Source organism: Blennius ocellaris (genome assembly GCF_963422515.1).
Source record: "Blennius ocellaris genome assembly, chromosome: 10".
Classification (NCBI taxonomy): Eukaryota; Metazoa; Chordata; class Actinopteri; order Blenniiformes; family Blenniidae; genus Blennius; species Blennius ocellaris.
Window position 1 is genome coordinate 2542408 of NC_137659.1, and position 13569 is coordinate 2555976.

General features: G+C 43.6%; 1 protein-coding gene across 2 annotated transcripts; it reads left to right on the top strand.

Annotated features, from left to right (window-relative positions):
- The first annotated feature begins 993 nt into the window (after positions 1 to 993).
- LOC308135705 (tetratricopeptide repeat protein 39C-like) lies at positions 994 to 13190 on the top strand. Of its 2 annotated transcripts, none has more exons than XM_080503798.1 (14): positions 994 to 1097; positions 4350 to 4398; positions 5349 to 5477; positions 5583 to 5697; positions 6710 to 7109; positions 8363 to 8531; positions 8623 to 8716; positions 8799 to 8906; positions 9636 to 9745; positions 9836 to 9959; positions 10795 to 10892; positions 11015 to 11119; positions 11218 to 11256; positions 12176 to 13190. In XM_080503798.1, the coding sequence occupies exons 1-14, from the start codon at positions 1045 to 1047 to the stop codon at positions 12263 to 12265; spliced, it is 1683 nt and encodes a 560-aa protein (XP_080359924.1). In that variant the 5' UTR covers positions 994 to 1044; the 3' UTR covers positions 12266 to 13190. The 2 variants fall into 2 exon arrangements, with proteins under 2 accessions (XP_080359924.1, XP_080359923.1); XM_080503797.1 differs by having other exon boundaries at positions 1030 to 1103.
- The last annotated feature ends 379 nt before the right edge of the window (positions 13191 to 13569 follow it).

A 13569-nucleotide genomic window follows, 5' to 3' on the forward strand; every position in this document is an offset into this window, starting at 1 on the left:
AGGTATTGTGTTTTACTTCCATGCAACTGAAAGAAGATACAAAATATAAGAAAAACATTTTTAAACAGGATTTTCTTGAGATTCTAGTGAGACAACTTTGTACAGATTATGTGAATTGTTTAGATCATTATTACAAATTTGTGAGATAATTTGTATTAACAGTTTTCTGAATTAATAGCATACTTATTGCTCATTCTAAGGAAAATTGGACAAACGTTTCTTTTCACGATTGTTAAAGCCGTGTATTTTAACCATAAATAATGTATATTAAAAAAAACATTTCTTTTGATATAATTATATAGTGTTGCTATGAAGTTTGGAAAAAAATCAAAATAAAATTTACATTAAATTAAGATTAAATGTATTTAAATTTGTTTTAATAATTGTGGAAACGAGTGAGCTCAAAATTTGAATGACCACGCCCAGTTCCGTGATGCCTTCACTACTTACGTTTTATTCCGCTCCTGTCAAGCTTCATATCGGTTGAACGTAAAATCACCTCCCATTTGGATTCAGTGAGGCGCTACAAAAAAGAAAACTGGAAAGAAAGCTTGAATTCTCTCAAGGGCAAATGTTCTAATGTGTGTTTCGAGATTTTCGTCGTGATTAACAAGCCGCGTTCCAGAAGGTCCTGAGTGAGTGTGAAGAATCCCTGACGTTCATGAATGCAGCACGCTTCCTGGATCTCTGGACGAAGGCGGAACGGCGACACACAAACACCGGGCCGGCGGACAGATCGCACTCCCGGGCCACTGGCAGTCAGTGATGTGGCCCTTTCTCACTTAACACCCTCTTTATTCAGCAACACGGACATGAATTCGTATGCTGACAACTGCTCCACCGGCTGAGACCGTCCGTACCGAGACGACCCCGAGCAGACAGTCCTTACGCCCGTCCCCTCCCTCCACACCTCCGGTGTCGGGTATCCTAATGGCGGACCCGACCGAACCAGGCATGGACCGGCGACAGCAGCAGGAGGAGGAGGAGGAGGAGGAGAAGACGGAGCGGATAAACGATGCGGAGCTCGCTCTGAAAGGCATCAACATGCTGCTGAACAACGGCTTCAAGGAGAGCGACGAGCTGTTCAGAGCCTACAGGTCTGTGTGTGTGTGTGAGTGTGAGTGTGAGTGTGAGTGTGAGTGTGTGTGTGTGTGTGTGTGTGTGTGTGTGTGTGTGTGTGTGTGTGTGTGTGTGTGTGTGTGTGTGTGTGTGTGTGTGTGTGTGTGTGTGTGTGTGTGTGTGTGTGTGTGTGTGTGTGTGTGTGTGTGTGTGTGTGTGTGTGTGTGTGTGTGTGTGAATGATCAGAACAAACCTTCACATGTGACGGTTCCTGGTTTTAGTGTCTGGTTGTGATGATGATGATGATGATGATGATGATGACAACAACAACCCTGTACAATGTGAGCAGGTAGTTTTTCCTGTCCTGCAAGTGTGTTTCTTGTACTACAGGTGTGCCTCCTGTACTATGTATGGGTTTTCCTGTCCCGCAGGTGTGTTTCTTGTACTATTGTCCTTTGTCTCTGGCTCCACTCCACTTCCAGTCAGGAGTTCGTAACTGTACCTGACCGCTGCTGCCCTGGAAATCCAGCTTCGAAATGTCATTCTTCACAGTATCCCAGGATTGTTTATTTTCTAATGACAAATGTTCTACTTTTTAAAGTTGTTGACTAATCAATTTTGGGTGTTTTAGAGATCTAAGCCATATTTCTGTTTCCAGCTTCCTAATCTTCATGACCTTTTTTTTTTTTTTTTATTTCAAGTTCTTCATCTTTATAGCTTGTCTGTCTCTCAATTCTGTTATTGTGTGCTTGTATAGGCTCTCATCCTCCTATTTTGGTTCACATGTCTCAACATTTTTTAGACGACCAGCAAACAAATCCCTCAAAAAAGTAATTGACACGTTGAAAGTTAGGATGCCCATGTTTGTACATGCCCACTTTGTGGTGCTCATATTTATATGTAAAGACTGGCGGTACGATGCAATTAGAATCAGGAAAGCTATATTTAACCACAGGGAGGCAATTAGGGAGGCAACACAGCAGGGAGACGGACATCAATGTTGGCACAGCAGGGAACAGGGTAGTGTCTACATTTACTGTGATGGGCGGGTTTCTTCATCAGATTTTATTTGGGATAAGATAATAAACACTACCGCCACTGTGTTGGAGATACGTTTCTATTCACCTTGGTTAATTAAAGCATTCAAGAAATTGCCAGAAGTCCTCAACCCTTCACTGGCCATTTCTTCTTTACATCCGTCCGTCACGCTGCGCTCCCATCATACCAGTGGATTAAATCATAAAGGGTGTGTCTGTCGACGGTGAAGGGCAACCCCACCCCGGGTGTCCTGACCCCCCCGGAGAGCCGGTGAAATGTCACCTCTCACGCTAATTGTTTACAGCTCTGGGTGCCATCCTGTTTCGACCCGTCAGTCAAGAGGAAGAGGAAGTCGGAGACAGAAAGTGTGAAATCGTGTACAAGAGGGGAGGGTGTGTGTCGGTGGTTACTCACCTGCTTTTTGTTTTTGAAAGAAGGTCCAAATTCTTATCAGCCTCGTCCCAAAGAAAGACCCTCCCTCATATAAGATATGGCTTGAGACCCTAAAGGCTCCCCACGAACGGTGCGATTCTCGCCCGTCGGGGTCATGAAGGCCTTCACGCTGTTCCAGTCGGTGAACCTAAAGAAACATAAAGGCGCTAAACATAGACTGGCGGTATTGTTATCATCGTAGACAAATTCCAATAAGTCGATAGACATTCACATCCCATTGGACCCAGTGCTGGGAGCCAATGGGAACTTTAACCCTTGGATGCACACGTGGGGTCAAAAAATGACCCCCAGTTCAAAATCAATGCGTTTTGGCAACACACTGGGTTGTTTTTCTTCAAAATCTTTAAAACAAAGAGTTGCAATATTTTCATATTTCCAGGTATTCCTCAGAAAACATGTTTGTGACATGAGACCATTTGCATTTTTATTTCTTTTTTCATAAATTTTAAGAAATTGCAGTTTTCGTATCGCGACCCCACTCTTCCACAAGCAGTGCCCATGGAATGTTCTATGAAACTTTAATTCTTAGCAACTCTGAATGTCTCACTTACACATCTGATGTCACCTCACACATCTAATGCAACTTTGACTGTCAATACTGTCCCACTGAAACATCTGATGTCAGCAGTCTCACCACCCTGGAGGTCACTTTTACCCAGTAACCCACGTCTAAGTGGGACAGTATTGACAGTCAAAGTTGCATTAGATGTGAGCGATGACATCACGTGTAAGTGGGACTGTCAGAGTTGCTAAGAAAGAAGATTCCATCGGAACTGCATGGGATCATTTTTGACCCAGAGATTCTGGACTTGTTCTCTCTCCTCACACCTGAATGTTTCCTGAAATTCACTCATGTAATGATTAGGATTTTTAATGGATTCTACACTTTTCAAGCATGTTAAATCTATTTACATCTTAAAGTTTAAGAATTTAGATTGGATCATCTCATCCGTCTGAATGTTGCTGCTGTAGGTTTAGACTGCTGGGAGAGTGTCTGTATGACGGCGTGTCGAATTTACATTTATGTCCCTAACAGCGGTTTGTATTTTTCCATGTCGGCCCAATGTGGTTTATAACTTGCTGGCTTTTTGTTTGTCGTAGCTCCAGTTACCTCGGAGCAGTTTATTAGTTTGGTCGCTATAGACTGCTGTGAAAGTTAAAAACAAACAACGCACCAACATGAACCAGTTTAAAAAGCTTTTTAAATCATAAGAAAGGAGAGCAACAGTTTTACCTTGGACGGCAATAATATATAATGGTATAAAATATATCAATACTTAACATAATAAAAGGTGTACATTGTGAAAGAGAATATTATCAATTTAAATAATAATTTGAATTGCCCTGAGTACATATTTAAATATTGATATATTTTTCGTTTTCTGCCCTGTTCTTTTATGTCGTAACCTTAATAGGTGGACGTTCTCCACCTCCGAACCGACTCCTGGTGGAGTTTCTTCGTCTGTCAGGAGCTTAAACTGCCTAATGTTTCTCTTTATCGACTCCCAGGTGGATATTTTCAGCCGCATCAGGGCGTTTTGGCTGATTCAGACATAGTGAAACTGCTTTTCTCTCTTCTCCCTCCTACAGTAAAAAAAAAAGGATGTTAGGCTTTGCAGGTGGTGAATGCCGGGAATAACCTCCCTCGGTGGAGTCGCTGCATTTCCTCGAAATCCGCCCACTTTTGTTGGCGTGTCACTTTGCGTCTCGACGGGCTTCGCGTGGCTTTTCCCTCCTGCTTTCGTGTTCGTCTCGGCTTCATACAGCCACTTAACCTTCCCCTACTTCTCCATTCTCAGGAACCACAGTCCTCTGATGAGTTTCGGCGCCAGTTTCGTAAGTTTTCTGGTGAGTGGCCTGCAAAAACATCCTCTAACTCTTGACCTTTTAGTTTAGTTATTAGCCTGGAGGAATTTCCCATTTTGCTTTTTTTCCCTCATGGAGAAATAAAAACATGTGACAAACTCACTTCATCTCTTGTTTGAAAGTTTCGATCGGCAGTCTTGCTCTGATTTAATGATTGTGTTTTATGGCCTTCCTCCGGTCAAATAAATCCAAATTGATTCATTCAAACTTAATGGGGGGAAAAGCAAAGAGGGTATTTCTATAAAGAGTTCTTGTTTTAACGGTCAATGAGTTCATTCATGCCACTGGCAGCAGTCGGTGATTAATCGCGTGGTCTGCCAGAAATACACATTACTTCTATTTAAACTTATAAAATATTAACCCTTTGTTGTCAGAGCTTTGTAATAGAATCTCTTTGTAAAGTCTGAGACATGCCGATTAAGCCACTTTGTGCCGTCTGTCTGCTTTCTCTCACCTTCAGCCTTGCGAGCGGCTGTGTCGGACCCGCTGGTTATAATCCGATTTATTTTAAGGGGGGGGGGGGGATAACAAACAAGCTCACACGACATAGGAGCCAAAATCCTCGAGCTCCTGCATGCAGAGAAATCTCCCTTTTGTTTGTCATCCGACCAAAAGTTTGGAGTGTGGAGTGTCCTTTCTCACATCAAGCGTAGGCGATTAATAAACCATTAAAAGTTATATAACCGCATCACTGCTGTGGATTATGCAGCAGGAAATTCTAATTAATACGCGTAGCAAGAATTCAAGAATAAACCATAACTATCATTAAAGGTTCTAATTTCAATTATAAAACCGATTTATTTATTTTTTTCCTCTTTTTACTCTGATGATGTGAAATTTGAATGCATAGTTTTTCTGGATCAATTATAAAGTCTTCATGAATAATGTTCTCATTATATCTCGATTTTTATTTCATTTGTTTTTCCCTCCAGAACGCCATGATGACGTTCGAAGAGGAGAAAATGCAGATGGCCTTCGAGGACCTGAAGGCCACAGAGAGGCTGTGTGAGAGCGAAAACACAGGCGTCATTGAAACCATCAAGAACAAGATCAAACGCAGTGTGAGTGCTTGATTCAGTGGAATGCATTCTGTAGAAGAAGAGCTTCTGGCTCGTTAGCCGCTCCGGCTCCTCTTCTCTCTGTGAAGCGTCCATTTGTGTGGGCAGATGGACTCACAGAGGTCAGGGGTCGCCGCCGTGGACCGGCTCCAGAGGCAGATCATCATCGCAGACTGCCAGGTTTACCTCGCGGTGCTTTCCTTCATCAAACAAGAGCTGTCAGGTGACGAAAAGCTTGGAGAAACGTTGTGTTTTTAGCGTTTAGCTGATTTGCCACTCAGAATACTTCAGTGTACATTAATAGTTTTATGTTTTATGTTTTTGTTTTTTCCTTTCTCTCTCTTGGCCACTAATTTACGCTAACGTTTGCAGACCTCATCCAAATTTCCAGAGCAAATGCCACCAGCTCTCTCTGGGCTGAAGGCTCCTGTAGTCTGATGACCTGTAGCTGCGTTTATATGGCCGCTTTTCTGTCAATCTGATTTGAATCCTGTCTAATTCTAGAATCACATCCCCCGTTTATATGAGCACCGAATAAAGTAAACGGAATGTTGTGCCGGTGACCCGCCCCGTTAGAATTTCGCCCCCTAATATGAAACCCTACCTTTTGCTAATAAGGATGTTCTAATGTACATATTCAATATAAATATAACTTGTTACATGCCACTGCTTTTGTGGATTATTTAATCTTTCCTTTCGTATGTACGATCACATGTTTACAAATCTGTGTATACAAAATAGAAATGGTCAGCAAGGGTAAGTTATTTATTTATACATGTACTTCTCTATGCTGTAGATTTTCCACGCCATCTGTTTCCTCAGTATGTATGTGAGGCGTTGTCACTTTTCTATCGGACGCAGGTTTATTTGCTCCAACATGCTTATAAATTCATTAAATTGAATGAATCCCATAATGCTTTGCTGTTTGTGAGTACGACATCGGGCTTTTCCCCGAAATGAAATCTCAAGTCGATTTAAAAGTCGCATATATTCTGAGCTATAAGTCACAGATCTGTCACTGGTTTCACTCGTCATGTGACTTGAGAATTAAAGAATGGGAGCGTACTGGTGCCATGCCGGTCTGGGACCACTAGGTGTCACTGTTCATGACCTTTTTTTTTTTTTTTTGACAGATGGGATTTATTTTAGAAGATATATTAATAATAATACAAATTTCCCTAATCTACCAGCCCCTGCAGAGAAAACTGACCTGCGCCTTTAATCCCCCCCGACAGCGTACATCAAGGGAGGCTGGATCCTCCGTAAAGCCTGGAAGATGTACAACAAATGCTACAACGACATCACACACCTGCAGGACGGCTCCAGGAGGAGGGCCTCCGAGCAGCCCGCCCCGTCCCCGTCCCCGTGCCCGTCCTCGTCCTCGGACCGCGGCCGCTTCTCCTCGCCCGGGCCGAGCCCGTCCCAGAGGCCCGACGGCGTCTGCGCCGAGGCCCTGGACCGCCTGAGGGGCTCGGTCAGCTTCGGCTACGGCCTGTTCCACCTCTGCATCTCCATGGTGCCGCCGCACCTGCTGAAGATCGTCAACCTGCTGGGCTTCCCCGGGGACCGCCTGCAGGGCCTGTCGGCGTTGACGTACGCCAGCGAGAGTAAGGACATGAAGGCCCCCCTAGCTACGTGAGTGAGTATGTTTGTCTCTCTGATTCTTGGGAGTCCGACGCAAAAAAAAAGAAAGCTCGGTGTGTCGAGGGAAACGGTGGAATATAGCGTATAAAATCCTCTCCGATCCGACTGTAAAAAGTTTTTTTTCTTAAAGGTACAGTGTGTCAGTCTGAAGTCATGTTAGACGTTTGGTTTTGGTTTCGCCTCGCTGGTTCACGCCGCAGTGATTTTTTTTTTTTTTTACTTTATTTTTATTTATTTTTTAATAATAAACATGAACATGAGAACTCGCGTTACAGAACCTTCCTCGACAGCAAGACAGCATATACATGACAATGTAAGAAAAATAAGAATAATAATACGATGACAACAGAACCGATATGAGACAAATACATAAAAAGATGGGCAATTAAAACATTACCAATCAGTCCGACAGGTATTTTTCTATAAGGAACCATTTTCTCATGAAGATCTCAGACTTCAACTGTAGTTTTGCCGTTAAAGCCTCCATTCCATTCGCCTCTCTCACTTTTTGTTTCCACTGTCCCGCTGCTGGTGGCTGTGAATTCCTCCACTTTACTGTCACCATTTTCCTCGCAGTCATCAATAGTATATGTAGCAGGTGCTTTTGATTTTTTGTAAACTTGTTCTCGGGAGTCAAATCCAGAAGAAACTGGCCTGGCGTGTGCGGTACCTCGACTCCCAGAACCTTATCTAACTCTTATCTTCACACCCCTCCAGAAAGGAGTCAAAATTGGGCAATCCCAGAATACATGTGAACGATCGCCAACCATTCCACATCCTCTCCAGCACTTTCTTGCATTCGGATGGTCAACAAATTTAGAAACCACCAAAGAATCTTATCTTCGTCTTCCAATCAAACTCTTTCCACGTGTTACTATTGATTCCTTTATGACAGCCACTACAAACTGTTTCCCACTCTCCATCCTCTGTTATACTATTCAGTTCCAGCTCCTATTTATTTTTAATGTCGTGAGTATTGTCTGACGTGTCCAGTAACCCTTTCTATATAACTGGGAAACACGTTTTTTTTGTTTGGTAGACGTCGCAGTGATTTTTAGTGCGTTTTTGATTTAAAATGGGTTTAATGTGTGATGGATTGGGCACATCTAACGTCAAAAGAGGAAATCTCCATGCGTTTCTCGCCGGTGTGTGTTGGTTCCTGATGTCACTGTGACTTTGCTGGCCTCCCGCCTCGGTGTTGACGGCCCGCGCCTCTCTCCCCCCCCTCCCCCCCCCCCCCCCAGCCTGGCCCTCCTGTGGTACCACACCGTGGTGCAGCCCTTCTTCGCCCTGGACGGCGCCGACACGCAGGCGGGCCTGATCGAAGCCAAATCCATCCTCCGGCAGAGGGAGGCCGCCTACCCCAACTCCTCCCTCTTCATGTTTTTCAAAGGCAGGGTCCAACGCCTGGAGGTAAGGGGTCACGCGGCGAGGGAATCCCCCCCCCCCCCCTACCCGTGGCCTCGTGACTCGTCGCCGTAACTCGCCTTTTTCCCCTCTCCAGTGCCAGATCAGCAGTGCCTTGACGTCGTTCAGCGAAGCCTTAGAGCTGGCCTCCGAGCAGAGGGAGATCCAGCACGTGTGTCTATACGAGATCGGTACTGCTTTTTCTTTTTTTGTTGTTTTTTTTTTCCCCCTCCCCGGCCGTGCATCTTCACGTGCGACTGTTGAATGTTTCAGGCTGGTGCAGCATGATCGAGCTGAACTATGGAGAGGCCTACAGGGCGTTCCAGCGACTGAAGGCCGAGTCCCGCTGGTCTCAGTGCTACTACGCCTATTTAACCGGAGGTAATGACGGCACGATGACATCATCATTCACGGAAAGGACACCTTTTTAGTAGAGCACTAACTTCTAGCTCAGGGGTGTCAAACATGCGCCCCCCCGGGGGCCAGAAGCGGCCCGCCACAGGATCTAATCCGGCCCGCCATGTGATTTAAAAAAATGTTTTTAAAGTATAAATATGAAAACTGACTAGACGCTGATCTAAAAACACTAGATTGGCAAAAATGACATTCAAAACCGGCCTTGGTCAGAATTAATTAATGCGTCTGTGGAGGTCACATGACGCAACACCTTTCACAATAAAGGTGTCCAATTTATGTGAAGTGATACTTTAGACACGTGAACTCAAAAAATATTTCCAGATGATGACAAATTGTTTTAAATCCTGAATAAAAATATGATATCCAGATCCAGATATTGTGTTTTTTGGGGTTTTTTTTGCAAATATAATAATATCTGATTAACTTTAAAATGTACATTTCAGAGTAGACTGGCAAATTCTTGCCGTTACAAAAGGATCAAAAGAAGGAAAGACTTTGACATTTGTCCATATCTACAGTTTAATATGTGATGTTTGACTTCAGATCAGGTTGGATGTGGCCCCTCAACTAAAATCAGTTTGACACCCCTGTTCTAGCTCTATTGTAAATTTTTTATTTTTATTTTTTATTTGACTGTGGTTTATGATGATGTCATGAATCCTGCCCTGCTCAATGTGATGTGCTGTGGCGCAGCTTGTCTGGGCGCCACGGGCGATCTCCACGGAGCGGTCGCCGTCTTCAAGGACGTTCAAAGGCTCTTTAAGCGGCGGAATAATCAGATCGAGGTGTTTTCTGTGAAGAGGGTGAGTTTTGAAGCCCGCGGGCGTTCTTGCCAAGCGTTCAGATAAAGGAATAATTGTTTTGGTGTTTTGCTTTGTTGTGGTTTGGGTCAGGCCGAGAAGCTGAGGAGTCCCTGTCTGACCCAGGAGCTCTGCATCCTCTCCGTGATTGAGATTCTTTATCTGTGGAAAGCTTTACCCAACTGCTCCACCGCCAAGCTGCAGGCCATGACACAAGGTACCCAGCGCCGGGAACGAGCCGGCCAGTTAACCCTTTGGCGGACGGGCTTTCAAACACCGTTGAATTTAATGTATTTGAACCATTTATTTTGTTCAGTTTCAACCAGTTTCAGCGTTTGACCCCTAATTTAGAGCCTGTTGTTTGTGTTTTTCGCTGCATTTTGATTGGCCAGATGTCATAACTGCATAATTTATTGGCTTTTAGTCACTCTGATATAAATTGTACGCACCGAGGCTGTGATAACGGATCCAGGATTCCTGCAAAAACTGGAATTTTCAGAAAAGGTGACGTGTTTAGTAGCAAGTTATTAAATGATAGCAGTTAGTTTTAGGGGAAATCACCAGGCGCATTTCGTAAATTTCTTTAAACTCAACTCAACTCAACTTTATTTATAAAGCGCTTTAAGCAGCCGTAGCTGAGACAAAAGGCTGTACATTGAAATAAAAATATAAGAGGCAACAAAAAAACATTAAAACAATAAAAAAGTTAAAGCAATAAAAACAATTAGATGGTAAAACAATAAACAAAACGTAAAAAGTTAAAACAAAAAAAAAAAAAACGAAGGCACTAAAACCAGAGCAGAGTCTCACGCTGAGGTAAAAGCCAAACTCCTTGACAAACAAACTTCATTCAGTTCTGACGATTTCCTTCAGTACAGACGTTACTCTTATGTCCCGTTCATCTCCAAATTGGGCTCACGTTAAGTCTCGTAAAATGTAGTTCACGAATTAATTCTTACGTCTGGTGAAACGTTTCCAGAGTAGAGCGGGCGCTGACTCAACGGTAACACCTTTTAAAATCTCGCTTTTTAAAAAAAAAACTTTGCTTTCAGTCCTGCAGCAGATCGAGGACGCCTCGTGTGCCGGCCTGAAGAACCTGCTGCTGGGCGCCGTCAACAAGAGCCTCCAAAATACCAAAGAAGCCGTTCAGGTACTCGCCGCTCCCCATTTGACCCAGATTCCACGGAATTATTTCACTTTTATCAACAAGTCAATGAATGAACCATTAGATCAGTGTAGAAACTGGTGGATTTTCTCTCTTTCGTGCCGCAGTATTTCCAGCTGGCCGCGGGAGACGAGGTGGGCCGGATCACCAACTCGTACGTGCAGCCGTACTCGTGCTACGAGCTGGGCTGCGTGCTGCTCGGCGCCCCCGAGGTGACTCCGCCCCTCCCGCTCTCGTCGTGTGACTGAAGAGTTTTTGCTTTACGGGAGAAGAGAGAGACGGTTTCATTGTGTTTTTTTCTTGTCCGCAGTCTGCAGGGAGAGGCCGGACGCTGATGCTCCAGGCGAAGGTACGCCTCCTCGTCTCCTCCTCCTTCTTCACTCTGTCGTCCGTTCCCTCAGTCGATCCTTTTTCCCCCGAAGCTTCACAGTTGTTGTTTTTTTGTTTTTTTTATTATTTAAAAAAAAAAATTTTTTTAAATACATTACAGTCATTCCAATTTGCTTTTATAGAGAAAATAGAAAAGCCCAACAAATCCACATGAGCAGCAGGTTTGTTTGCGACTGTGGAAAGGAAAAACTCCTCTGTGTGTGTGTGTGTGTGTGTGTGTGTGTGTGTGTGTGTGTGTGTGTGTGTGTGTGTGTGTGTGTGTGTGTGTGTGTGTGTGTGTGTGTGTGTGTGTGTGTGTGTGTGTGTGTGTGTGTGTGTGTGTGTGTGTGTGTGTGTGTGCGGCTTTACAGTTAAACTTAGGTTTTTATTTCAGTTGCATTTAGACAAAGCAGCACACAAGAACATTATTACAAAGAAAAGAAAAAAAAAAAAAAAAGTACTTCAGTAACCCGAAAAATGGAATCAGCAGAATGACTGTTGTGTTTGGTGCAATATAAATAAAGTTGAATTGAATTCAGTCAAAGGAGTGTCGCTCAGTGGAGAAATTTTCTTTGTTACAGCGGCAAGGTGGCAGTTTATAAATAAGAGTTGCAAAAAAAAAAAAAGAAGTACACAGAATAAATAATAAGGGTCTAAAACAATAACGGTAAAACTATATGATCAAGGGCTCGTTTGCTTAAGTCGTTTTCTGCTGGGGTTTTTTTCCCGTCGCCGTGTGAACGGGAAACTTTCCTGAAACTCTTCTGCGTTTTCACTTCAAAGCGTTCAAACTCTCGTCTCTTCGCAACAACAAATAACCTGCCGAAAGCCGCCTCCTGATTGGACGGCGAGACTTCCGCTGCTTGTGGGTGAAACGTCTGTCTTCTCTCGTTGTGCAGGAGGACTTTGCCGGCTACGACTTCGAGAACCGGCTCCACGTTCGCATCCACTCGGCGCTCGCTTCCATGCGAGCTGCAGCTCCACCCTGACGGAGGAAACGCCACATAAAAAAAACACCCGTCTGGGTTGATTTGTTGTTTTTCTTTTTTTTTTTTTTTATACATGTTTTGAGCCAACAGTTAAAAAAAAAATAATAACATGAGCGGGAGGACCGCCACAAGAAGTTTCAGCCATTCTCAGAGCATGACTCGATGTTATTGATGGTTTACGTTTTGTTTCTTTTTGAAAACTCTACGAGGCAAACCTAGAAGCGGGATGACTCGTGTGTTTGTATCTGCGTGTAAAATCAGTCGGTGTGTTTGTTTGCTGAATGTTGGTGCATTATTACATCACATCAGGCGCGCAGGTACTTTTTTTTTTTTTTTTCCACCTGGGTTTTCTTTGCCCTCAGTCCAGACTGGCAGCTTCCTTCTTGTCTCGTTGGATTAAAATCCCAGAATGCGTCTGCAGCAGTGCCCGGCGACGATGTACAAAAACATTACGGCGCCTGTATAGGAGCACACTTGACGCGGGTTGAGCCTGCAAGTTTATAACTGAGGGCAAAGAAACCCACAACAACTACTGAAGGCACACTCATCTGTTACATTTAGAAATGAGCAGAATCCATTTATAAAAACAGACCGTTTACAAGGTCTTGTAGGTATGTATAGATCTTGGCACACATTTGTATAAGCACAGAGAAATCAGTGTTGCACAAATCAAAACACACACACACACGTTTCTACACACACACGAGTGATTTTGCTGCTGTATTGACCTCCTGTTGTGACTTCCTGTTGACAGAAGTTCAGGTGTGCTGCTCTCACCGAGGATCAACGTTTCCTCGCCGTTTTTGTTTTTTTTAGCTTTGTATTTTCTTTTTAAGCACAATTGTTTCTATTGGTGTAAATACAGCTTCAATGCAAGTTTTAATAAACGTGCAAACACTGTTCCACCTCTGCGTGGCCTACGTTACACCCTGCCTTGTTTTATTGAAACCGTGAAATCTCTTAGCGGTAAATCCACGACAATCACACTGCGAAAGATTTCAAGAGTTTACTTTTGTAAATTGTCACAATTAAAGTGCATTTTCAAAGCGACTGCTCAATCCAGCTCGCCAGTCCAGTGACGGCGAGCTGAATTTACAAAATATATCCAGGCTGTCACTTTTATACCATTGAGAAAATGTTTCATGCCTTTGTGGGTCAATTTATTCACCGTTTGGTGGATTAAGTCATCAAAATCTAAAGGAAGAAAGACATTTGCATTGAAGTTTCCCCCCCCAAACTGTATTGAAATCCTACATAACAGCACCGAGGCTGAAATAAATGCTTTTAAATATTCTCTTTTGAAA